A 27,569-nucleotide genomic window follows, 5' to 3' on the forward strand; every position below is an offset into this window, starting at 1 on the left:
GCAAATAAACGCAAGTCATATCAAAGAACTGTTACCACTATCATGAAGCATAATATGTCACAAAAATAGTCTCAGAATAAATGGGACCTGTTGAAGTGTTCCAGAGTTATTATCACATAAAGTGACACTGGTTAGAATTGTAAAATTTAGCCCGGTCATAAAGGTGAAAACAGGCTTGGGGAGTAAAGTAGTTAAGGAGTTCATAGGTTCTTGAAGAGTTTTTCAAAGGCCTAATAGGTCTTTAGAGATGGCGGGTCTAGTACATTCCCAATGAAATAACTCTGCAGCTTCTTTTCATATACTTCTGGGCTGTGTTGTTCCTCTGTTGTTAATCCTCCTGAATATTTATGAATAAATTGTCAACTGGGTGTTTCCATTCTCCTTTTCGTAGAGGTGTGCCTTTACGCAGTCTGCCACTTTTATCAATGATTTGACTGTGACAGACTGTGTAGGTACACATCCCCAGCTGGTAAAATTAATACTCAATTAGTCTGTGTGCCCACGATGCGTTTTTTAAGCGTTTCCGCAACGGCAAAAACGCTGCAGAAACGCTTAAATAACGCATGGTAGAAGGCCTGCCATGTTCCCCAATGATAATCCGCATGTGCTGTGCACATGCTGCGGAAATTTCCGCTGCGGATTATCATTGCGGAAAAATACGCAGCATGTCCATTAATTTTGTGGACACGCAGCGTAATTGCCGCCATTGACTTGCATTGGAATGCTTGGATTCTGCATCACTGGATCCGTACATGCGGAATCCAAGTGTTTCAATGTACGGATGGTACCCGGGTGTGGAGTGGAGGACACTCTCCTCTGGACCCAGGTACCATAGAACCTGTAAAAAAAAACAATAAAATAAAAAATAAATATTATATTTACCTTCTGATAGACCCCACTGCGCTTGTCCTCCCTTGCCGGCAGCTCGCGGTGGACTGAAGGACCTGCGCTGACATCAGAGTCTGCCGGCAGCCAGGAAGCAAGACTGCGGGGGCCATCAGAAGGTAAGTATCTATTTATTTTTTTATTTTTAAACATTCCTTAAGGTCACACTACATAAATTCATTCCGATTGCATGGATTTATATAGTGTGACCAAGCTGACAAGCACTTTCCAAGTGATGCAAAATGCGGAAATGCATGTAAAGAACGCTTCACATCCGCTTGTCCCTGGCAAGAAAAACGCATGCGTTTTTTTCTGCCAGGGAGATGCAGAAACGCTCAGGAAAAAATCCTGGGCATTTCGGCATCGTGGGCACATAGCCTTACTTCACAAATTGGTAGTACAAAAATCAAATTAGCAATATAGTGTAGAATGCAAAGAATAGATGTTCTACACATACTGTATAATGGTATGGGGAATGCAAGTAATTACTAAAATAGACATGTAATGACGATGGATAATGGATTTTCCTTCACAATGAAATCACATATGCAGTTTTTGACATACATATTTTTATGCAATTTTAGTGCCAAATGCAGAAGCAACTTTAAAAGGTATTGACTATATAATGGAGTACTTGAAATTCTCTTCCTTGCAGACTCTGCTGCTGGCTTTGTTAAAACTACTCCTCAACTGCTATTAATTAAAACAATTTGTGCAATTTCAGCCTAACTAAGCATTGTAAAATTTAAAGGCAACCTGTCAGCAGTTTTATGCTGTTTGAGCCATGGGTAGCATGAAATACAGACATGCTCCCTCATTACAGAAAGGTATATTTTCTCTGAAATATGGTTGATATTTTCTCTTTAAATTTCTACAACTGTGCTTACCCAACTATAGCAGGGTTATTTGTCAATCACAATCTACTGTAATATTATTCACAGTTTATTGTTATTATACACTGTCTGGTGTGTTTTTGCTGCCATATATTGGCTATTATTATATATATATTTGTTTATGTTATCTGCAGCGGTAAATTATTCCATTATCTCTTCCTATTGTTTGAACTCTTATCCTGTTTTCCTCACTACCATCTTGATTTGTTAGACTATGCAGAGTTACCACAGAGCTGGAGATATGATCTTCCTTTGACCACTATCACATCATATCTAATTGTTCATTCAATAAATTTGCTAAAAGCTCCTATTTAGCATCTTCCTCACTGAATTGTCTACATGTAAATGGTTCAGTTCAAGAAGTGAATTTATTATTATTATTATTATTATTATTATTATTCATTTTTATATTTGTACTGAAAAATTAGCACTGAAAGATTAGCATGCACAGTGTTCTTAAGAACACTGGTTTTCAGTATAAATATGCTCCCAATCAATTGATGAGCCAGCAATACACTTTTTCCTTGGGTGAAATTATATTTTGTACATTGCAAAAGATCATTATTCTTGGAGGTTCAGCGATTCGCATTGCCGAGAACAAAGACAGACTATGCACACTGAGTGATTTATTAAAAATCACCCAGTAAGCATCAAACTGAAGCAAGTTCAGAGAAGGATGTTGAGTGGACTGCAAACTATGCCCTACGAGGAATGGTTGAAGGATCTGGGAATGTTTAGCTTGCGAAAAATAAGGCTAAGAGGAGACTTAATAGCCATCTACAAATATCTGAAGGGATGTCACAGTGTAGAGGGATCATCCTTATTATCATTTGCACATGGAAACAAGAGAATCAATGGAATGAGACTGAAAGGGAGAAGATACAGATTAGATATTAGAAAAACATTTTTCGACAATGTGGGTGATCAATGAGTGGAACAGGCTGCTGCTAGAGGTAGTGAGTTGTCTGTCACTGGTCTTCAAACAGAGGCTGGACTGACATCTGTCTGAGATGGTTTAGTGACTCCTGCATTGAGCAGGGGGTTGGACATGATGACCCTGGAGGTCTCTTCCAGTTCTAATATTCTATGATTTACTTTTGATAGGCTGCGTAAACAGGCTAGTGAACAACTGACGATCAATATAAGTTTAAATCGGTGGTTGTTCAGTGCCATGGGTTGGTCAGTGTAAATGGACTCTACCTTCCAGCAGTAATACACATCTTAGGCTACAACCAGCAGACGCTCTCGAAACTAAATTGCAACTTAACCCTTATTTATTTGACTCGCTTATATTGTGCTAATAATTCAACATCATCATTATCACTGTCTGCACAATCTAAATTCCCTGTCAATCTGTTTTTGGAGTATGGGAGGAAAAACAGGGAGAACATACAAACTCCTTACAGATGTTGTCCTTGTTGCCAGGATCCTAACACTGCAAAGCAGCAGTGATAACCAGAGAGCCACTGTACTGCCCAAATGCTCCATGATTTTCTCCTGAAACATCTCAGCCTTATACATCAAAGAAATTACAAGTTCCGGGGGCAGTGGGGTACCGCTAATGGAGGCAGACCACGTGACTGCTATGGGGCCCATGAGCCGGGGGGGGGGCCTATGTCAGCACCTGCACCATGCACCCCCTGCATCGGGCCCCTGCCGCCCCTGAATTGATCACCCCCCCTGCATCGGGCCCCCCCTCTAGCTGCCCAGCACTGCCCGCTCCTGCTCCGCATCTGCCGATACAGTTGAAAGCAATGATGGAGAAGGGAGCATCATGTGACACTCCTCCCATCATTCCTGCTTTGCAACTGATGCAGCAGCATGATGACTTCACTTAACCATGCCACGCTGTGTCAGACAGTGGCGCTGGCAGCTGCTGAGGTGAGGAGATGAGCTGCAGAGACTGAAGCAGCGGGGGGAGCGAGGAGCGGTGCTGTATATATATATATATTTTTTTTAAATCAGTGAGTACTGATAATACTGAGGACTGGTGGCTGAATTTTAAACTATTGGGGGGGCTGCAACTACCATATGGGGGGCTGCATTTTACCCTATGGGGGGCTGCAATTACCCTATGTTACACGCACGCCGCTAGGTTCAGATAGGGGTGAGACAGGTTACATGAATTCTTTGGAATCCTGGGGGAACAGTTACTCAGGGCGACCATAGACCATGTGCTGCAGCTTCTCTCAGGCACACAGGGGTATTGACCCTCAGGTACAGACACGTAGCTTGTTTCACTTGCTGACCATGCACACTTGACAAGAGTCCTCATAAATGGTAGAACAGTAGCATTTAATAAGAAGCCCCACAGCCAGTGCAAGTTAAGTTTTATGAGCAACAGGCACCAGTGACAAACAGTGTAGTTTCCTTAGCAGCACAGCTGTTCACAGTCTTCCCAGTAGTACAGGACAGCACACTTCTAATGCAAAGGCACATTAATGAACACAGCATTCTTTACAGCACAGTGAGATGGAGGAGGGGGGTTTGCTGAGGGAGATGATCCCTTTGACACCATTTCTTCCAGTCCTTATCTTTCTGCCTGACAATACTCTGCACTGCTAGTTCAGGAACTCTACCTGACCTGTGCTTAGCTTCACTCCTGACTTGAATCCATTTCACTTGCAGGGGCATTTCTGTGAGATACAGAACACAGATTTTGTAGAGTGAAGATTTTATAAAGTGAAAACTAGCCACTCTCAAGAATGATATTAAATCTTATAGAAAGCAAGTTTGGTCTAGTTATGTCAGTAGCTGCATTGAAAGAGTTAGGAAGTCTTGAAAGCATGAACAATGGCACTGTATTCCATTCCATCTTAACCCTGCTACTTGTCTAGTGCCTGCTAGTGCCCTTGTAAATTTTTCTTGGTTGACATGTCCAGAGTTCCGGTAGGATCAAATTTAAGTGACTTCCATTCATGAAGTTTGTGGTCTCCAAACACAATGCTGACAATGATCCTGAGATACGGACTGAAGTTAGTACCCTCATCAGCAGATCCAAAGAGAAGTTTAATTTGAGCTGACAGTGATTTGAATGCTTCTCCAGGTGGATAAAGCTCATGCATTGCATCTTTCTCACTGAATTTTTAGTGATTGTGAGTAGTGTTGAGCCACCCCCGTAGTGTTCGAGTTCGGTTCGGTTCGTCGAACACCCGTGTGTTCGCCGAACTGTTCGTCGAACTGTTCGTCGAACACCTTCGAACACCGTTAAAACCAATGGCAGGCAAACAAAAACACATAGAAACACATAGAAAACACCTTCAAAGGTGTCCAAAAGCTGACAAACTGCTCAGAAGACATAACTAACACATGGAAAAGTGACAAGTACATATAGTCATGCGAAAATAAAAGAGGTGGAGGAGTAAAAGGAGGGGGAGACACAGATATAGGCATGTCATGCCCTTCTAAAATCCAAAAAGTGAGAAGCCGACACGGCCAGTCCGCTCCTGCCCGTGCCACCTCCGTGTCGCCGGGTTTGTGCCAGAGCCGCGGTGAACCCTGACGGCCAGCCCCCCTCTCCCAATACTGGTGCCTGTCCGCTGGTGGGTCGAGCGAGCCCCCCTGTGGTGGAGGCAGCTCTAAGCTTTTTAATTTAAATTGTCTCTCTAATTTGAATGAATACACTTTAAATCCATTTACAAGGATCTAATGGAGGGCAAGTCTCATGCCAGCAGCCGCGGTAATTCCAGCTCCAGTAGCGTCCACTAAAGCTGCTGCAGTTAAAAAGCTTTTATAAGGATCGAGCTCGGCTGTCCACCGCAAGGCATCCTACTGCCAGTCCCAGCCCCTATGCCTTGGGGTGCCTCCTGATGCTCTTCACTAAGTATCCCATGGTCCCGAAGCATTTCCTTTGAAAAAATTAAGTGTCTAAACTACAGGTAACTACAGGTGGTGCAGCTTGCTTAACAGCCGGGATAATCCGCTTACTAGCAGACACTGCTACTAGGCACAAAGTATTTCCTGGGCTAGATGCAGTTAAAAATTTGTAATTAGATACTCTCGTTGGATGCTGAGAAAGCATTCCATAGAGTCTCCTGGCACGCCATATATGATTCTCTTAAAAAGCTTGGGGTAGGGGTCTAGGGGACCCTTTTATATCCAAAATCACGGCCCTGTATCGCAATACGTCACCTAGGCTGAAGATAAATGGAACTGTAGCACCCTGAGGGCTCGGTTGCTAAAGACGTATTGCACCTCACCCAGAGGTGTGATATCTCACTCTCAGGTAAGGATGGAGTGTGGATCAGGACCCGACACCTGCATGCATTACACCACATTGCCGTGGGGCAGGGCGACCAATATGCCCCTGAGATGGGCACGACAGTCCCTGTCCCTGGCTGGAGTGGGGGGAGGGAACACTGAGGAAGGGGAACCCTGTAGTGCAGGAGCAGGGAGGAAGCAGTTCCTGGGTGCATTGAGAAGGGAGTATAAAAGGTGGGCACCATCTTAGTTCAGTGCAGAGAAGTCTGAGCAGAAGTGGCAGGGAGCAGGGGCTCTGCATGAGCTCTGCTCCGGAGGCGGGCCTAGTAACAGAGGCCCAGGCCTGGAAGAGGGAGAAGGAAGGAAGAGGAGCGGAGAAGGCTCGAGGAACGAGGAATGAAGGGATCCCAGGGGTGCGGACGGGCGAGTCGCCACCGCACGCCCGAATCCACCTGCGTGGAGGGGTCAGGCCAAAGGGGGAGACCGGTCCCCGAGCTAGTGGAGGCAAGAAACGACCCTCAGCTAGAAATCGGAGGCTCTGACATTTTATGTGGCGCAGCCCCTCGCTACACCCGCTAGGAAGGCACCACATAGGGTCAGGGAAACTGGCGCCAAGTTTACCAAGAGGAGGCCCGAGGCAGCCGGACAGAAGTGTTGGTAAGAAAGGCCAGACAAAGGACACACAAAGGGGGTCCTGTGAAGTGCTCCAAAGTTATCTGGGAGTTGTCTGAGCCCCTCACCTGGTGAGCACAGTACGACGTGGGCAGCCGTTACCTGCAGACGTGGTCTGGATAATAAGAACTGTGAGTAAAGGCCCTGAACTGCATCACTGACTCCGTGTCGTTACTGCTGCTGCCCTGCACCATCACCCCCATCCTCCGCATACACTGCCCTGAGGCTATACTCCTCCCGTGGGGAGTTATGCTACGCTCTGCTGCACCCACAACACCAGCCTCAGTGGTCTGCCCTGTAGCGGCGGTTCACTCTGACCGCAATCCACGGGTGGCGTAGTCGGACATTTAAACATCAAAACCACATAAATAGTTCCGCCACTGGTTTGACCGCCCTGAGCCACGGAACTGGGTCGCCGCCACGAAGACTACAACCACCAGCATCCACCAAAAAGGGTCCGGCTCCGGGTGTCCCAAGGCCCAGGGGGTGCGTCAGAACATTTTCATCACCTTTCACAATCACCAATGGGACAAGGCAGTGATGTCCTCTGTCCCCTCTCTTATACATCCTAGTGACAGAGCACCTGCTCTCATCAATTCGCCATAACCCCAATATTAGGTGGATTGAGGTGGGAGGCACCGAGTACAAGTGCTCTCTATTTGCTGATGATGTCCTAGTATATATCACTCAATCACATATATCCATCCATGCTGTTATGGCTGAAATAGATCACTTTGTTACATGGTAAAATTTTAAAATCAATGCAGCGAAGTCTGAGGCCCTCGATGTCTCCCTCCCCAAATCCATATAGGATTCCATCCAGTCCAACTTTCCCTTTGCCTGGCCCTCACAGGGTATCAAATACTTAGGAATTCCTATTCATAGAGACCTCTCCCATCTATGTTATCTTAATTTTGGGCCCTTTATTGAACAACTCCATACAGACCACGGTTGGCAAGTTAGAACTGTAAGATTCACTACGTGAACCACTGGTGTTTTGTGGAAAAGCACATGTACACTGCGTTCCAAATTATTATACAAAAAGTGTTTAGGAGTGATAAGGGAAGAATTTGTTTGTTTGTCAGTTAAACTCATTGATGGTGATGTGTGTCAGGGCTCTTTATATCACTGTAAGCAATTGCAGACACCTGTGCTAATTAGTTTGGCAGGTGTGTCCAATGAAAGGCAAGACTACTTAAGAAGGCTCTCTCACATTATTAAGCAGCCTACATTTTCTGCCAAAATGGGAAAGAAAAAGGATGTGTCGGCTGCTGAGAAGCAACAAATTGTGGAGTGTTTAGGTCAAGGCATGACTACAATCAACATTGTGCGATGATCAGGATGAAGTGTCTTGGCAATCAAGAAGTATGTAGCTGATTCACAGTACACACGTGTGCGTGCTGATAAGGGCAAATTGAGGACTCTTTCCTACAGGCAATTACGTCAGGTTGAAAGAGCAGCGGCAAAAAAGCCTTGTCATAGCAGCAGACAAGTTTTTGAAGCTGCTTGTGCCTCCAACGTCCCCCGAACAACAAGATGCAGGGTCCTTCAGAGGTTTGCAGCTGTGCATGCGCCATCCTGTCGACCTCCTCTATCCACTTCACACAAGCAGAAACGGCTCCAGTGGGCCAAACATTACATGAAGACTGATTTCAAAACTGTTTTGTTCACGGATGAGTGCCGTGCAGCGCTCGATGGTCCAGATGGATGGAGTGGAGGATGGCTGGTTGATGGACACCCCACGCAAACACGGCTACAGCGCCAACAAGGAGGAGGTGGAGTAATGTTTTGGGCTGGAATCATGGGGAGAGAGATTGTCGGCCCCTTTAGGATCCCTGAAGGCGCTAAAGATGAACTCCATAATGTATGTGGATTTTCTCAAACAGCACTTCCTGCCATGGTTCAAGAAGAAGAACCGTGTATTTCACAGCAAGATCATTTTTCTGCATGATAATGCACCATCTCATGCTGCACATAAAACATCTGCATCTCTGGCTGATATGGGCATAAAAGGGGACAAACTTATGGTGTGACCCCCATGCTCCCCTGACCTCTACCCCATTCAGAACCTTTGGAGCATCATTAAAAGGAGTGTCTATGATGGCGGGAGGCAGTTCACATCTAAGCAACAGCTCTGGGAGGGTATTCTGTCCTCATGCAAAACAATTGAAGCAGAAACCATCCAAAACCTGACAAATTCAATGGACGAGAGAGTTCAGAAGCTCCTTTCGAACAAGGGGTCCTATGTGAAAATGTAACATCACCTAGAATAAAGTTTTGAGTTGAAAACTGTTTGATTTCAGTTTCTAACAACCTGCTAATGCTTATAATTTCAAAAATGACCATTTTTTTGGTCTTTATTAAAATGAAAAGGTTGATCGAAAAGTTTGGGGGATCTAAGAGTGTGGCAACCCAGTAGTCATGATTACTTCCAATTCTGACAATATGAGGGTCATGCTGCAGGTAGTGCAGCAAGAAGGCACTTATGTGCCTTGCGCATCTCGGAGCCCCAAAATTATTTTCCGGGCTAGATGCAGCTAAAAATTATTTTTAATTTTAAATCTGGTGAAGCTTTAGTATAGATGGCCTAATAGGATCAGTGCTGCACACTGCTACAAAGCCCAAATTATTTTCCAGTCAAGATACAGATAAACATGTTTAGTAATTTGAAAGCTTAAAACGGTTGGTAGGGTGATTTTAACCAATCATCAAGCTTTTACTCTCCCCAGGATGACACAGGGGTAGAAAAGTCGTTTCGGATCCATGATTTGTTCATCTTTATGAACGTGAGTCTGTCTACATTATCAGTGGAGAGCCGCGTGCGCTTATCTGTCAGCACACCACCAGCAGCGCTGAACACACGTTCAGACAGAACGCTGGCTGCGGGGCATGACAAGATCTCCAAGGCGTAAGTGGCTAGCTCCGGCCATTTATCCAGATTGGAAGCCCAAAAAGAGCAAGGGTCCAGTGACACAGTCGTGGCTTCAATGTTTACTTGGAGATACTCCTGTACCATCGTCTCTAGGCGTTGACTATGTGTCAGACTTCTTGTCTCCTGTGGCCTTGCAAAGGATGGGCTAAAAAAGTGGTGAAATGATTCCGCAAAATTGATCTTACCAGCAGATACTGTGGTTCTGTCACGGTTTGAGTGCTGAACACTTGACGGTCCCACGGTTGGCAAGTTGGAACTGTGAGATTCACTACGTGCACCACTGGTATTTTGTGGAAAAGCACATGTAAGATTCTGCAACAGTCTCTGCTGATACTCCTGCATGCGTGCTTCCCTTTCTATGGCAGGAATAATTTCTGCAAATTTACTTTTGTACCGGGGATCTAACAGTGTGGCAACCCAGTAGTCAGGATTATTTCTAATTCTCACAATTCGAGGGTCATGTTGCAGGTAGTGCAGCAAGAAGGCACTCATGTGTGTTGCGCATCCAGGAGCACCAAGTCCCTGTTGTGTTGGTGGCGAGGTAACAATCATGCTTCCTTCCTCTGTCCTCTCCCCCCAACCTCGCACAACAGAAATGTGATCAAGGTCTCCCTCATCTGATGAGTCTTCCATCAGTTCGTCCTCCACTTCTTCCTGGGCTCCTGCACCTTCCTCACTAGTTTGGCTGCTACCATGCGCCCTGGTAAAACCATCTCCCCCACCCTCACATGCCTGCCGCCTTGGTGCTGCCGACCGTCTGGACCTTGCAGATGTTAGCCCTTCCGCATACAACTCCTCCTCCTCTACTTCCTCCACCTCCTCTTGTGCCACCACCTGACTCCGAATTCTGTTTAACATGTGCTCCAGCATGTAAATCACCGGAATAGTCATGCTGATAATGGCATCGTCAGCACTAAACATCTTCGTCGCCATTTCAAAACTGTGCAGAAGGGTGCATAGGTCCCTGATCTGAGACCACTCCTCCAGCGTGATTTGCCCCACCTCTGAATCTCGTTGGCCCAGGCTATACGTCAGAACGTATTGCACCAGGGCTTGTCGGTGCTGCCACAGTCGCTGCAACATGTGCAGAGTTGAATTCCACCGGGTAGGCACATCGCATTTTAGCCGGTGAAGTGGCAGGCCCAACGACTTCTGTAGAGATGTAAGTCGCTGATCTGCGGGATGCGAATGGCGGAAGTGAGCACACAGCGACCGTGCCCTCTGCAGAAGGCCATCTAGTCTGGGATAGTGGGCTAAAAATTGCTGGACAACCAGGTTCAACACGTGAGCCATACAAGGCACGTGTGTGACATTGCCCCGGCGAAGGGCCGCACCCAGGTTTGCAGCATTGTCGCACACGGCCTTCCCTGGTTTCAGGTCCAGTGGAGACAACCATTCATGAAATTGGTTCTCCAGAGCTGACCACAACTCCTCAGCTGTGTGACTCACATTTCCCAGACATTTCAATGTAAAAACCGCCTGATGACGTTGAGCCCTACTGCCAGCATAGTAAGGAGGTGTGCAGGATCCCTTCTGCGCAGTTAGAAAGCTTGTGGCATGACCAGACAGGCTTTGGGTGCAGGTGGAAGACCGAGAGGAGGTTGAGGAGGCAGAAGCAGTGGTGGAACTTTGACATAAAGAGGATTGACGCACAACTCGTGGGGACGGCAAGACTTGGACAGCAGCCCCTTGTCCTGCTGTCACCATAGTTACCCAGTGCCCAGTCAGCGACATGTAACGCCCCTGTCCATGCCTACTCGTCCAAGTGTCTGTGGTGAAATGCACCCTGTCACACACAGAGTTTCTCAAAGAAGCGGTGATGTTGTGTGCGACATGCTGGTGGAGCGCAGGCACACCTTTCTTTGAGAAGTAGTGCCGACTGGGCATCTGGTACTGGGGCACTGCGACGGACATAAGGTCTCGAAAATCCTCTGTGTCCACCAGGCGGAAAGGCAGCATTTCTGTAGCCAAGAGCTTGCAGATGGTGAAATTCAACCTCTTAGCTTTCTCATGGCTAGGAGGAAATGGTCTTTTACTTGTCCACATCTGAGGGACCGAGGGCTGGCTATTGTGCTTAGACGGGGTTGATAAGGGTGTCCCCGGCAAACTGCCGGTCTGTGAGGAAGATGCAGGCGGACATGTTAGGTTGCCTTGATCCAAAGGTGGTGCTATCGATGTCGGACAGCGCTCAAGACCAGCTGGTGTTACCACCTCCAAAGAAAATGATGACCTGCCAATCACGCTGGCTGTTGCGGGTAAAGAGGTGGCAGGTCTGCGCCCCAAAACAGGTGTGACTGCTGTCCCCCCAGTCACAGAGGATGAAGAGGCCGCGGATGCACAAGATATGGCAGACGGTGGTTGGCCCGGCCGGCTAGACCGCATTGTAGCACACTGAGCTTCCCACTGCAACTTATGCTGCATGTCCATGTGCCGGTTCATGCATGAAGTACTCAAACTATGTATTTTTTGGCCTCTACTTAGCTTTTGCTGACAAATGTTACAGATAACACGAGTTGGGTCATCTTTATCGATCTGAAAAAATGCCCAGGCTATGCAAGGCTTAGCACCCATGCGACCTGAAGAGCCACCACGACTTGTGGTGAGAGGCAGAGTTGTGTTTGAGGATGCAGTTGTTGACGTGCTTTCAGTACTACGTCTCTGTCCAGGAAGGCGCAACCTGACCTCGTCGTCACTAGCATCTTCCTCCACCTCCTCTGCTGACCTCATCTCTTGGCTGACTGTGGGTTGACAGTAAGTGGGATCTCCGACCTCATCATCATCACCCTGTGCGTTATCACACCCGTCGTCCTCAGAGCCAACCTGTTCCTGCCCTGACAAAAAACTAAAGTTGTCGCTCCAATCAGGTATTTGAGTCTTATCATCGTCTTCCTCTTTGTCTCCACCAACAGGAGTTACAGTTTGGGAATGAGGGTCTACATTATGGTCAGAACCTTCTGCGTCTGGTCCTGGATCCGACTCATAAAGATTCTGGGCATCAGTGCAGATCATTTCCTCGTCTGGATTCACAGAAGCGCTGGAGTCGACCTCTGATTCCCAGGCTATAGTATGAGTAAACAGCTCTGCAGACTCAACCATCTGTTCTACCTCATACTCAGACGGGCAGCTGGAGATTTGGGAGCTGTGAGGAAGCAAGTGCGATTTGGGTGACACCTTTGAGGACTGGAGTATTTGTGATGTTGAAGTTGATGTGGAGGAGAGCCCACTTAAAGGAGCACTTGATATCCGTTGAAGCACCTGCTGTTTTTGTGCCTCATCTGGAATTTGTAGCGATTGGCGTGGCCGTAAGAAAGGGATCTTATCACATTGTCCGCTAAAAGAAGTAGACATTTTAGTTTGGCTGGAAGATGGTCTTTCTTCTGCACCTACCCCACGGACACAACCTTTTTTCCCCTTCCCAACACGCCTATTCCCCTTTCCACCAGCAGCAGGCCTTTTTCCACTCATTTCGGTGGTTAACTAATTCACAACTCTGGAGTTGTTTGCACAAAAAAACAATGGATGGTAACCGAGCAGAGCTGAGTGGCCAAACTGTGGTATTAGGCCAAAACTATTGGCTGGGTTAGATGCAGAAAAAAATTATTTTTAATTTGCAACCTGATGGAGGTCAGTATAGATGGACTAATAGACCAAGTCCCACACACCGCTAGAAGCCCAAATATTTTTTCAGAGCTAGATGCAGAAATTTTTTTTATTCAATTTGCAACCTGATGGAGGTCAGTATAGATGGACTAATAGACCAAGTCCCACACACTGCTAGAAGCCCAAATATTTTTTCAGAGCTAGATGCAGAAAAAAATTATTTTTAATTTGCAACCTGATGGAGGTCAGTATAGATGGACTAATAGACCAAGTCCCACACACTGCTAGAAGCCCAAATATTTTTTCAGAGCTAGATGCAGAAAAAAATTATTTTTAATTTGCAACCTGATGGAGGTCAGTATAGATGGACTAATAGAACAAGTCCCACACGCTGCTAGAAGCCCAAATATTTTTTCAGAGATAAATGAAGAAAAAAATTATTTTTAATTTGCAACCTGATGGAGGTCAGTATAGATGGACTAATAGACCAAGTCCCACACACTGCTGGAAGCCCAAATATTTTTTCAGAGCTAGATGCAGAAAAAAATTATTTTTAATTTGCAACCTGATGGAGGTCAGTATAGATGGACTAATAGACCAAGTCCCACACACCGCTAGAAGCCCAAATATTTTTTCAGAGCTAGATGCAGAAAAAAATTATATTCAATTTGCAACCTGCTGGAGGTCAGTATAGAAGGACTAATAGAACAAGTCCCACACACTGCTAGAAGCCCAAATATTTTTTCAGAGCTAAATGAAGAAAAAAATTATTTTTAATTTGCAACCTGATGGAGGTCAGTATAGATGGACTAATAGACCAAGTCCCACACACCGCTAGAAGCCCAAATATTTTTTCAGAGCTAGATGCAGAAAATTTTTTTATTCAATTTGCAACCTGATGGAGGTCAGTATAGATGGACTAATAGACCAAGTCCCACACACTGCTAGAAGCTCAAATATTTTTTCAGAGCTAGATGCAGAAAAAAATTATTTTTAATTTGCAACCTGATGGAGGTCAGTATAGATGGACTAATATACCAAGTCCCACACACTGCTAGAAGCCCAAATATTTTTTCAGAGCTAGATGCAGAAAAAAATTATTTTTAATTTGCAACCTGATGGAGGTCAGTATAGATGGACTAATAGAACAAGTCCCACACGCTGCTAGAAGCCCAAATATTTTTTCAGAGATAAATGAAGAAAAAAATTATTTTTAATTTGCAACCTGATGGAGGTCAGTATAGATGGACTAATAGACCAAGTCCCACACACTGCTAGAAGCCCAAATATTTTTTCAGAGCTAGATGCAGAAAAAAATTATTTTTAATTTGCAACCTGATGGAGGTCAGTATAGATGGACTAATAGACCAAGTCCCACACACTGCTAGAAGCCCAAATATTTTTTCAGAGCTAGATGCAGAAAAAAATTATTTTTAATTTGCAACCTGATGGAGGTCAGTATAGATGGACTAATAGACCAAGTCCCACACACCGCTAGAAGCCCAAATATTTTTTCAGAGCTAGATGCAGAAAAAAATTATATTCAATTTGCAACCTGCTGGAGGTCAGTATAGAAGGACTAATAGAACAAGTCCCACACACTGCTAGAAGCCCAAATATTTTTTCAGAGCTAAATGAAGAAAAAAATTATTTTTAATTTGCAACCTGATGGAGGTCAGTATAGATGGACTAATAGACCAAGTCCCACACACCGCTAGAAGCCCAAATATTTTTTCAGAGCTAGATGCAGAAAATTTTTTTATTCAATTTGCAACCTGATGGAGGTCAGTATAGATGGACTAATAGACCAAGTCCCACACACTGCTAGAAGCCCAAATATTTTTTCAGAGCTAGATGCAGAAAAAAATTATTTTTAATTTGCAACCTGATGGAGGTCAGTATAGATGGACTAATAGACCAAGTCCCACACACTGCTAGAAGCCCAAATATTTTTTCAGAGCTAGATGCAGAAAAAAATTATTTTTAATTTGCAACCTGATGGAGGTCAGTATAGATGGACTAATAGAACAAGTCCCACACGCTGCTAGAAGCCCAAATATTTTTTCAGAGATAAATGAAGAAAAAAATTATTTTTAATTTGCAACCTGATGGAGGTCAGTATAGATGGACTAATAGACCAAGTCCCACACACTGCTAGAAGCCCAAATATTTTTTCAGAGCTAGATGCAGAAAAAAATTATTTTTAATTTGCAACCTGATGGAGGTCAGTATAGATGGACTAATAGACCAAGTCCCACACACCGCTAGAAGCCCAAATATTTTTTCAGAGCTAGATGCAGAAAAAAATTATATTCAATTTGCAACCTGCTGGAGGTCAGTATAGAAGGACTAATAGAACAAGTCCCACACACTGCTAGCAGCCCAAATATTTTTTCAAAGCTAAATGAAGAAAAAAATTATTTTTAATTTGCAACCTGATGGAGGTCAGTATAGATGGACTAATAGACCAAGTCCCACACACCGCTAGAAGCCCAAATATTTTTTCAGAGCTAGATGTAGAAAATTTTTTTATTCAATTTGCAACCTGATGGAGGTCAGTATAGATGGACTAATAGACCAAGTCCCACACACTGCTAGAAGCCCAAATATTTTTTCAGAGCTAGATGCAGAAAAAAATTATTTTTAATTTGCAACCTGATGGAGGTCAGTATAGATGGACTAATAGACCAAGTCCCACACACTGCTAGAAGCCCAAATATTTTTTCAGAGCTAGATGCAGAAAAAAATTATTTTTAATTTGCAACCTGATGGAGGTCAGTATAGATGGACTAATAGAACAAGTCCCACACGCTGCTAGAAGCCCAAATATTTTTTCAGAGATAAATGAAGAAAAAAATTATTTTTAATTTGCAACCTGATGGAGGTCAGTATAGATGGACTAATAGACCAAGTCCCACACACTGCTAGAAGCCCAAATATTTTTTCAGAGCTAGATGCAGAAAAAAATTATTTTTAATTTGCAACCTGATGGAGGTCAGTATAGATGGACTAATAGACCAAGTCCCACACACTGCTAGAAGCCCAAATATTTTTTCAGAGCTAGATGCAGAAAAAAAATATTTTTAATTTGCAACCTGATGGAGGTCAGTATAGATGGACTAATAGAACAAGTCCCACACGCTGCTAGAAGCCCAAATATTTTTTCAGAGATAAATGAAGAAAAAAATTATTTTTAATTTGCAACCTGATGGAGGTCAGTATAGATGGACTAATAGACCAAGTCCCACACACTGCTAGAAGCCCAAATATTTTTTCATAGCTAGATGCAGAAAAAAATTATTTTTAATTTGCAACCTGATGGAGGTCAGTATAGAGGGACTAATAGACCAAGTCCCACACACTGCTAGAAGCCCAAATATTTTTTCAGAGCTAGATGCAGAAAAAAATTATATTCAATTTGCAACCTGCTGGAGGTCAGTATAGAAGGACTAATAGAACAAGTCCCACACACTGCTAGAAGCCCAAATATTTTTTCAGAGCTAAATGAAGAAAAAAATTATTTTTAATTTGCAACCTGATGGAGGTCAGTATAGATGGACTAATAGACCAAGTCCCACACACCGCTAGAAGCCCAAATATTTTTTCAGAGCTAGATGCAGAAAATTTTTTTATTCAATTTGCAACCTGATGGAGGTCAGTATAGATGGACTAATAGACCAAGTCCCACACACTGCTAGAAGCCCAAATATTTTTTCAGAGCTAGATGCAGAAAAAAATTATTTTTAATTTGCAACCTGATGGAGGTCAGTATAGATGGACTAATAGACCAAGTCCCACACACTGCTAGAAGCCCAAATATTTTTTCAGAGCTAGATGCAGAAAAAAATTATTTTTAATTTGCAACCTGATGGAGGTCAGTATAGATGGACTAATAGAACAAGTCCCACACGCTGCTAGAAGCCCAAATATTTTTTCAGAGATAAATGAAGAAAAAAATTATTTTTAATTTGCAACCTGATGGAGGTCAGTATAGATGGACTAATAGACCAAGTCCCACACACTGCTAGAAGCCCAAATATTTTTTCAGAGCTAGATGCAGAAAAAAATTATTTTTAATTTGCAACCTGATGGAGGTCAGTATAGATGGACTAATAGACCAAGTCCCACACACCGCTAGAAGCCCAAATATTTTTTCAGAGCTAGATGCAGAAAAAAATTATATTCAATTTGCAACCTGCTGGAGGTCAGTATAGAAGGACTAATAGAACAAGTCCCACACACTGCTAGAAGCCCAAATATTTTTTCAGAGCTAAATGAAGAAAAAAATTATTTTTAATTTGCAACCTGATGGAGGTCAGTATAGATGGACTAATAGACCAAGTCCCACACACCGCTAGAAGCCCAAATATTTTTTCAGAGCTAGATGCAGAAAATTTTTTTATTCAATTTGCAACCTGATGGAGGTCAGTATAGATGGACTAATAGACCAAGTCCCACACACTGCTAGAAGCCCAAATATTTTTTCAGAGCTAGATGCAGAAAAAAATTATTTTTAATTTGCAACCTGATGGAGGTCAGTATAGATGGACTAATAGACCAAGTCCCACACACTGCTAGAAGCCCAAATATTTTTTCAGAGCTAGATGCAGAAAAAAATTATTTTTAATTTGCAACCTGATGGAGGTCAGTATAGATGGACTAATAGAACAAGTCCCACACGCTGCTAGAAGCCCAAATATTTTTTCAGAGATAAATGAAGAAAAAAATTATTTTTAATTTGCAACCTGATGGAGGTCAGTATAGATGGACTAATAGACCAAGTCCCACACACTGCTAGAAGCCCAAATATTTTTTCAGAGCTAGATGCAGAAAAAAATTATTTTTAATTTGCAACCTGATGGAGGTCAGTATAGATGGACTAATAGACCAAGTCCCACACACCGCTAGAAGCCCAAATATTTTTTCAGAGCTAGATGCAGAAAAAAATTATATTCAATTTGCAACCTGCTGGAGGTCAGTATAGAAGGACTAATAGAACAAGTCCCACACACTGCTAGCAGCCCAAATATTTTTTCAAAGCTAAATGAAGAAAAAAATTATTTTTAATTTGCAACCTGATGGAGGTCAGTATAGATGGACTAATAGACCAAGTCCCACACACCGCTAGAAGCCCAAATATTTTTTCAGAGCTAGATGTAGAAAATTTTTTTATTCAATTTGCAACCTGATGGAGGTCAGTATAGATGGACTAATAGACCAAGTCCCACACACTGCTAGAAGCCCAAATATTTTTTCAGAGCTAGATGCAGAAAAAAATTATTTTTAATTTGCAACCTGATGGAGGTCAGTATAGATGGACTAATAGACCAAGTCCCACACACTGCTAGAAGCCCAAATATTTTTTCAGAGCTAGATGCAGAAAAAAATTATTTTTAATTTGCAACCTGATGGAGGTCAGTATAGATGGACTAATAGAACAAGTCCCACACGCTGCTAGAAGCCCAAATATTTTTTCAGAGATAAATGAAGAAAAAAATTATTTTTAATTTGCAACCTGATGGAGGTCAGTATAGATGGACTAATAGACCAAGTCCCACACACTGCTAGAAGCCCAAATATTTTTTCAGAGCTAGATGCAGAAAAAAATTATTTTTAATTTGCAACCTGATGGAGGTCAGTATAGATGGACTAATAGACCAAGTCCCACACACTGCTAGAAGCCCAAATATTTTTTCAGAGCTAGATGCAGAAAAAAAATATTTTTAATTTGCAACCTGATGGAGGTCAGTATAGATGGACTAATAGAACAAGTCCCACACGCTGCTAGAAGCCCAAATATTTTTTCAGAGATAAATGAAGAAAAAAATTATTTTTAATTTGCAACCTGATGGAGGTCAGTATAGATGGACTAATAGACCAAGTCCCACACACTGCTAGAAGCCCAAATATTTTTTCATAGCTAGATGCAGAAAAAAATTATTTTTAATTTGCAACCTGATGGAGGTCAGTATAGAGGGACTAATAGACCAAGTCCCACACACTGCTAGAAGCCCAAATATTTTTTCAGAGCTAGATGCAGAAAAAAATTATATTCAATTTGCAACCTGCTGGAGGTCAGTATAGAAGGACTAATAGAACAAGTCCCACACACTGCTAGAAGCCCAAATATTTTTTCAGAGCTAAATGAAGAAAAAAATTATTTTTAATTTGCAACCTGATGGAGGTCAGTATAGATGGACTAATAGACCAAGTCCCACACACCGCTAGAAGCCCAAATATTTTTTCAGAGCTAGATGCAGAAAATTTTTTTATTCAATTTGCAACCTGATGGAGGTCAGTATAGATGGACTAATAGACCAAGTCCCACACACTGCTAGAAGCCCAAATATTTTTTCAGAGCTAGATGCAGAAAAAAATTATTTTTAATTTGCAACCTGATGGAGGTCAGTATAGATGGACTAATAGACCAAGTCCCACACACTGCTAGAAGCCCAAATATTTTTTCAGAGCTAGATGCAGAAAAAAATTATTTTTAATTTGCAACCTGATGGAGGTCAGTATAGATGGACTAATAGAACAAGTCCCACACGCTGCTAGAAGCCCAAATATTTTTTCAGAGATAAATGAAGAAAAAAATTATTTTTAATTTGCAACCTGATGGAGGTCAGTATAGATGGACTAATAGACCAAGTCCCACACACTGCTAGAAGCCCAAATATTTTTTCAGAGCTAGATGCAGAAAAAAATTATTTTTAATTTGCAACCTGATGGAGGTCAGTATAGATGGACTAATAGACCAAGTCCCACACACCGCTAGAAGCCCAAATATTTTTTCAGAGCTAGATGCAGAAAAAAATTATATTCAATTTGCAACCTGCTGGAGGTCAGTATAGAAGGACTAATAGAACAAGTCCCACACACTGCTAGAAGCCCAAATATTTTTTCAGAGCTAAATGAAGAAAAAAATTATTTTTAATTTGCAACCTGATGGAGGTCAGTATAGATGGACTAATAGACCAAGTCCCACACACTGCTAGAAGCCCAAATATTTTTTCAGAGCTAGATGCAGAAAAAAATTATATTCAGTTTGCAACCTGATGGAGGTCAGTATAGATGGACTAATAGAATGATGCTATGCCCAAAAGATTTTACTTCACTAGGTGCAGTAAAAAAATTGGTATTCTATACACAGGTGGTATATCTTGCAACACAGATAGGCTACTCCACTGACTAACACACTCTGCAATAGGCCAAAAAGGATTAGCTTTGCTAGATTCAGCCAAATGCTGTGAAAAAAACTTGCACAGCACTGGCACAGACCTGCCTGGCAAAAACTGATAGGAACTGATGTAACCTAGTCCTGAAAAGGACTCCAATTACAATTAGTCTTTACTCCCACAATCTATCTATTTAAGAGCACAGACCTGCCTGATAAAAGTCGTAGGAAATGCTGTAACCTAGTCCTTAAAAGGACTGCAATCACAACTATTCCCTACTCCCAAGCTATCTGTATATTTGTGCGAAAATTGGCTTGAAATTAACAAGGTATAGCACACACAGCAACAGCGGTGCCGTCTAACACGCAGCTGCAGCAGTGAGAAAATGGTGGCGACGGGGAAAATGGCTTGGTCTTATAGGGCAAGGACATGTGACATACACTGCCAATCACACATGCCCTTGCTTGTGTGAAAAAAAGCACTTCGCTCCGTGTGTGCGCTGCTGATAGGCTGACAGATTGCACCTCCCCACTGCAAATGCGGGAAAGAGAAAAAAAAATGGAGATCTTCATTGTTCCTGCAGAGATCCATCCCCTGCCCCTCCCCCCGCCCCGCTGTACACTCAAACTGCGTATTAACATTAATTTTCATCATTACTGAGAAAAAATCCAGTTATGATTTTGGTGCACGAACAGTTATCGAACATAACCTCGAACAGCCGAATTTTTCTCAAATTGTTCGTGTTCGCCGACCGGCTCGAACACCGCCCAAAACAGCTCGAATTTGAGATTGGCGAACAGTTCGAGTAGAACAACGCTCATCTCTAATTGTGAGTTCACTTCCATTGGTTGTACAAGAGATTGGTGCTCCCACCCCTCAAAGACGTCTCATACATACATCAAATGCAGAATAGCAACCATTACTCTAACAATGTTGCATTACATTCCATAAAAGCTGAACAGTAGGGTCTGGTTTGATCACTTCAGAGGGCAACGTGTACATAAGAAGACTAGATGGTGGCCCAATTCTAACGCATCGGGTATTCTAGAATATGTATGCGGTACACCGGGCGCAGTCAGCAGAGTGTTGTTTAAATTTGGCCCCAAAATCGCTGATTGTTTGCGGCCGGCAACCGCGACCAATCAGCAAAACGGTGTTTAAATTTGGCGACAATATCGGTGATTGGTCGCGGGTGGCGGCCGCGACCAATCAGCGAACTGTGTTAGTGAGGACCGGAGAGCTTGTTTAAATTTGGCGCTAAAATCGCTGATTAGTCGTGACCGTGACCAATCAGCAAAACGGTGTTTAAATTTGGCGCCAATCAGCAGAGCGGGGTTTAAATTTGGTGCCAATAATGCTGATTGGTTGCGGCCGGTGACCGCGACCAATCAGCAGAGCGGTGTTTAAATTTGGCGCCAATATCGCTGATTGGTCGCGGCTGGCGGTCGCGACCAATCAGCAGAGCAGTGTTTAAATTTGGCGCCAATAATGCAGATTGGTCGCGGCCGGCGACTGCGACCAATCAGCAGAGGGGTGTTTAAATTTGGCGCCAATATCACTGATTGGTCGCGGCCGGTGACCACGAGCAATCAGCAGAGCGGTGTTTAAATTTGGCGCCAATATCGCTGATTGGTCGCGGCTGGCGGTCGCGACCAATCAGCAAAGCAGTGTTTAAATTTGGCGCCAATAATGCTGATTAATTGCGGCCTGCGGCCGCGACCGATCAGCAGAGCGTTGTTTAAATTTGGCGCCAATCTCGTGACCAATCAGCGAACCATATTACTGAGGACCGGGCAGCGGCGCCGTCCCTCCCTTCACACTTGCCGTCGGGAGATCAGCGGCCCAAGCCGCTGATCTCCCGACGGTAGCCGCATGCAGGTCAGCGGCGCCGCCCGTCGGGGTACTTGTGCTGCCAGCAGCGGGGAGATGAGAGGCTAGCGCCGCTCATCTCCCGGCTGCATCGCCGCTGACCTCCGTCCTGAAGATGAGCCGCTAATGGCCATCTTTTTCTGAAATATCGCGTCGCTGATTGGCCGCGGCCGGACCAATTAGCGACGCGGGATTTCCTGGACAGACAGACAGACAGAAAGACAGACAGACAGACGGGATAAGAAGAATATATATATTAGATAAGGTATAAAGAGCTTTCAATAATTCTAGTAGAAAGCTGCCAAGGAAGGAGTCTTGCTAAAATTAACCTTAAAAAAAACCTGAGGCAGACCTCACAATAGTTGAATGACATTTGCTGTAACAGTGTGCATGACTCACTGGCTTTTATTCTATCAGCATTTAAACAATTTATTTACATAAAAACAATCAGATTATAGAAAACTATTAATCTTTAAGCTCAAACTCACTCCTTCTTTCATATCCTGCCTTCTCTTGGGGTGATGGAGAGATTTAATGAGCCCATACAGCCATCATAAAGTTTGTGAATTAACTCTATGTAAACAAATTACGGAACAAATTGCTTACTTTTCTGCTGCTTTTTCTTGTCCATTGAATGCAACAACTGTTCTTATGGCTGTCAAGGCTTCTTCTGCAACTGCCCCTGCATTTGCAGAAGCGTTTATCTCTTTAGAAATATATGATCCAACAATCTGCAACAAAAAACATAATTACATTGTGCAGCCAATTATCAATACTTAGATGTGGTGAATTTTAGAAACCTACAAAAAAGAAAGAGGGTGTAAAGAGCCATGGGCGAGGTACTCGTGCTTCACGCCCCGGCATGCTACATTAAAATAGGGGTCCTTGCTGGGTGTGAGGACTTTAGCTGTGGTGGTGATATGGCCTTGCAGACCACATGGTAGTGTTGATTTTGTATGGCCAGGACCAGATGCTGTAGAGTTCAATGAGGGAGACTATCACAGAAAAATAAACTGTCTTTTACTAAACAATAAAATGGGAAGTATGTACAGCGGATAGCAAGTGTATAACTTCATGGAAATTTATCTTAAAACATAGAACATCTTCATACACATTCATTCTTTCCTGCCTTTACTCACTCGATCCTGCCTCAGTTAGTTCCTCTGCCTTCACCACAACCCAGCACAGTGCTTTGGGAGCTTTCCTCATCTCCAATAACGGCACTACAGTCCAGTAAGTGAGAGTCCTGTACTTCCAAATATGGTACCAAGCTCTTTTCCCCTTAGGTGCGCTACTTATTCCACTATGTCCGTGTCACAGGTGTGCCAGGTGTAACAGACAGTCGCTCTTGGTCTGGCTGTAGAAGGTCACTGCACTGCAGACACCTTATTAATGCTTCTTACTTTAGGGCCTAGCAGCGACCTGCACCTCCTGCTGCTTATTGACACACCCTTGTCTGGGTGTTAAAAACACTCAGTTTGCTTCTAGGAAACTACAGCTACCTTTTCCTAGCAGGCCAGGGACACACTTGTCCATGGATTTTATTACTGACCTACTGGTATCCGCAGGCAAAACTGTGGTTTTGGTGGTAGTAGTTAGGTTCAGTAAAATGGTTCACTTCGTCTCATTACCAGAACTTCCGAATGCCAAGACTCTTGCTCAGGTGTTTATAAATGTGATTGTTAAGCTTCAAGGGGTTCCCTCCGATGTGGTGTCAGATCGGGGGACCCAGTTTGTTTCCAAGTTCTGGAAAGCGTTCTGTTCTCGACTGGGGTGCAGCTGTCCTTTTCCTCTGCTTTCCATCTTCAGTCGAATGGGCAGACCGAGTGCATTAATCAGAATTTGGAGACTTACCTCAGGTGTTTTGTCTCCACAAACCAGGAGGATTGGGCATCTTACTTACCCCTGGCAGAATTTGCTATTAATAATCATTCCCCAGAATCTACTGGCAGGTCACCATTGTTTGGTGCATACGGTTACCATTCACAGTTTGGTACTTTTAGTGGGGGGAGGAGCTTCAGGAGTTCCTGAGGAGGAACATTTTGCTTCATTGTTCTCCTCGTTGTGGTGGGGGGTTCTGAGTAATTTGAAGATCATGGGAGACAGGTACAAATTAGTGATGAGTGAACATACTCGCAAGTACTCGTTACTCGCCCGAGCATCTCAGTACTCGAGATGCTCGGAGCTCGCCGAGTAACTGCGAGATGCTCGGGCGATGAACAATGCAGGGATTGCCTGCCACTCACTGTAATGCCGCAGCCATGTTGGTTGTGGCATTACAGTGATTGGCTGGCACAGTGTCATCAGGTCTATATTAGACCTGGCGCCGCTGTGCTCGTCAGTCTATTCCGCAATCAGGCAGTGTAGGGAGAGGTGCTGCTGAGCTAGGGAGAGATTTGGTTGCGTATTAGGTAGTGTAGTGAGAAAACAAGTACATTACACATATCCATCTTACAAACAGTCTGTAGCGGGTCTGGGAGGCGGAACCTCTGGGCTACTATACAAGGGAGCGGTCCTTGTAAGGGAGCGGGTGGCGACCAGGCAGGCAGTCACAGCAGGTGACCGGGACAGTCTCTGGGTGTACGGGCAGGAGGTCACGGCAAGTGATCAGGGCAGTCTCTGGAAGAACGGGCTGGAGGTCACGGCAAGTGACCGGGGCAGTCTCTGGAAGAACGGGCTGGAGGTCACGGCAAGTGACCGGGGCAGTCTCTAGGTAAAGGGTAGGTACGACCTGTGATGGCTGAACCTCCAGGTAGGCTAGCAAGGCAGATGGAGGATGTGTGCTCCCAGGTGAGCAAGCGAGAGTCTCTGGAATAGCAGGTGGTCACAGCACGTGACGGCGGAGCCTCCAGGTAGGCAACAGGCAGGTAGCGGAGAAGCGCTCCCAGGTGAGCGGGCAAGAGTCTGGAATAGCTGGTGGTCACAGCACGTGACAGCGGAGCCTCCGGGCTGGCAAGCAGGCAGGTAGCGGAAAAGCGCTCCCAGGTGAGCGGGCAAGAGTCTGGAATAGCTGGTGGTCACAGCACGTGACAGCGGAGCCTCCGGGCAGGCAAGCAGGCAGGTAGCGGAGAAGCGCTCCCAGGTGAGCGGGCAAGCTGGTCCATAGACAGACTGACCGGAGTTGTAAGGCAGACCGTCGGACCTCAGGCAAGCAGGCAGGTAGCTGATGTGCGCTCCCAGGTGAGCGGGCAAGCTGGTCCATAGACAGACTGACCGGAGTTGTAAGGCAGACCGTCGGACCTCAGGCAAGCAGGCAGGTAGCTGATGTGCGCTCCCAGGTGAGCGGGCAAGTTGGTCCTTAGACAGACTGACCGGAGTTGTAAGGCAGACCGTCGGACCTCAGGCAGGCAGGCAGGTAACAGGAAATCAGGCAGGATTAGGACAGCAAGCTGGCAGGAATCTGGCAGGTAACTGGCAGGTAACTGGCAAGGGACCTGAGGGCTGAAGCAGATTAGAACGGTGCAACAACATTGCTCGGGCACCTCCATTTTGGAGGAGGTGCCTTATATATGGTAAAGTCCTCCGGCCATTGGCCGGGGACTCCTTAGGACGGCGCGCGCGGCCCCTTTAAGAGGGAGGCAGGGCGCGCGCGCGAGCCCTAAGCACAGTGGCCGGGAAGGAGCGCGCGCTGCCAGCAGAGCGGGAGAGGGACGCCGGGCACGGAGCAGAGCGGTGAGGGGAACAGCGTCCCTGCCTAGCAGAGGGCAGGGACGCCGGCACTACAGTACCCCCCCCCTTTAGGCCCCCCCTTTTTTAGGTCAGATAGAAATTTAGCTAGGATGAGAGGGGCATGGATGTTCTCCCGGGGCTCCCACGTTCTCTCCTCAGGACCAAACCCCTTCCAATCTACCAGAAAAAAGGTCTTTCCTCTTACCCTTTTGGTGGCAAGAATGTTCTCTACCTCAAACTCGTCCTCAGCAGAAACCGGAGCAGGAGGCGTACCTGTAGACTTGGAAAAAGAGTTAAGCACCACAGGTTTCAGGAGAGATACATGGAAGGAGTTAGGGATCCGTAAGTTGGCCGGGAGTTTCAATTTATAGGCCACCGGGTTGATCTGACTGATGACCTCCAGAGGACCGATGAACCGAGGTCCTAACTTGTAAGAAGGTATCTTGAGTCGAACATATTTAGATGAGAGCCAGACTTTATCTCCTGGACGAAATTGTGGAGGATCCAGGCGTTTTTTGTCAGTGTGTCTTTTCATACGCTCGGATGACAGAAGGAGTGCGGACCGGGTACTCTCCCATATGGAGGAAAATTTGCTAACGAGAGATTCCGCAGCCGGGTTGTCCTCAGAGGTGGAGACAGGAAAAGGAATCCGAGGATGCTGACCAAAGACTACAAAAAACGGGGATTTGGAGGAGGATTCGCTCTCGTGATTATTATAAGAGAACTCGGCCCATGGTAGGAGATCCACCCAGTCAGAATGGTGGGCATTAACGAAGCGCCGGAGGTAACTGGTCAGGTTCTGATTGATCCGCTCCACTTGACCATTGGACTGTGGGTGGTAAGCGGAAGAGAAGTCCAGGGTGACGTCTAGTAGTTTACAAGTGGCTCTCCAGAAACGTGAGGTGAACTGTACCCCACGATCCGACACGATGTGGAGGGGCAGGCCATGAAGACGGAAGATGTGGCGGATAAAGTCTTTAGCCAGCTCGGGTGCAGACGGAAGGCCTGGCAGGGGAATAAAGTGAGCCATCTTGGAAAAGCGGTCAGCGACCACCCAAATGACCGTACAACCGGCAGAGACGGGGAGATCAGTTATAAAGTCCATTGCTATATGCTGCCAGGGGGCAGCAGGTACAGGAAGCGGAAGGAGGCGTCCGGCTGGCAGATGTCTCGGGACTTTGTTGCGGGCGCAGGACACACAGGCAGAAACAAAGTCTATTATGTCCTTGTGCAGGGTAGGCCACCAATAGTGCCGGGCAATAAGCTGGAGGGTCTTTTTCTGACCGGCGTGGCCAGCTAGTTTAGACGAATGGCCCCAGTGTAGGATCTTCTCCCGATCAGGTACTGAAACAAACGTCTTACCGGGAGGGAGACGATTTAGACTCACGTGAGCCACCTGCATTACTCTGGCGGGATCGATGATATGTTTAGGTTCTTCCTCGAGATCGGACACCAGAAAGGATCGGGACAAGGCGTCTGCTTTGACGTTTTTGTCAGCCGGGCGAAAATGAAGAACAAAATCAAAGCGAGCAAAAAACAAGGACCACCGGGCTTGGCGCGGGTTAAGTCTCTGGGCATGCTGGAGGTAAGCCAAGTTCTTGTGGTCAGTGTAAATTATTACTGGATGAAGAGCCCCCTCGAGTAGGTAACGCCACTCCTCCAACGCCAGCT

General features: G+C 45.0%; 1 protein-coding gene across 4 annotated transcripts in view; it reads right to left on the minus strand.

Moving 5' to 3' along the window:
• LOC141265130 (ATP-dependent translocase ABCB1-like) overlaps positions 1 to 27,569 on the minus strand; it is a 1,603,396-nt gene that overhangs the window by 1,053,908 nt on the left and 521,919 nt on the right. For all 4 annotated transcript variants that reach the window (XM_073677832.1, XM_073677833.1, XM_073677831.1 and 1 more), the window contains exon 9: positions 22,836 to 22,960. In XM_073677832.1, coding sequence (XP_073533933.1) covers positions 22,836 to 22,960 — 125 coding nt within the window. The remainder of the gene's footprint in view (positions 1 to 22,835; positions 22,961 to 27,569) is intronic.

This window comes from Phyllobates terribilis, unplaced genomic scaffold (assembly GCF_046119375.1).
Source record: "Phyllobates terribilis strain yellow unplaced genomic scaffold, ASM4611937v1 Scaffold_4__5_contigs__length_816908805, whole genome shotgun sequence".
Lineage (NCBI taxonomy): Eukaryota > Metazoa > Chordata > Amphibia > Anura > Dendrobatidae > Phyllobates > Phyllobates terribilis.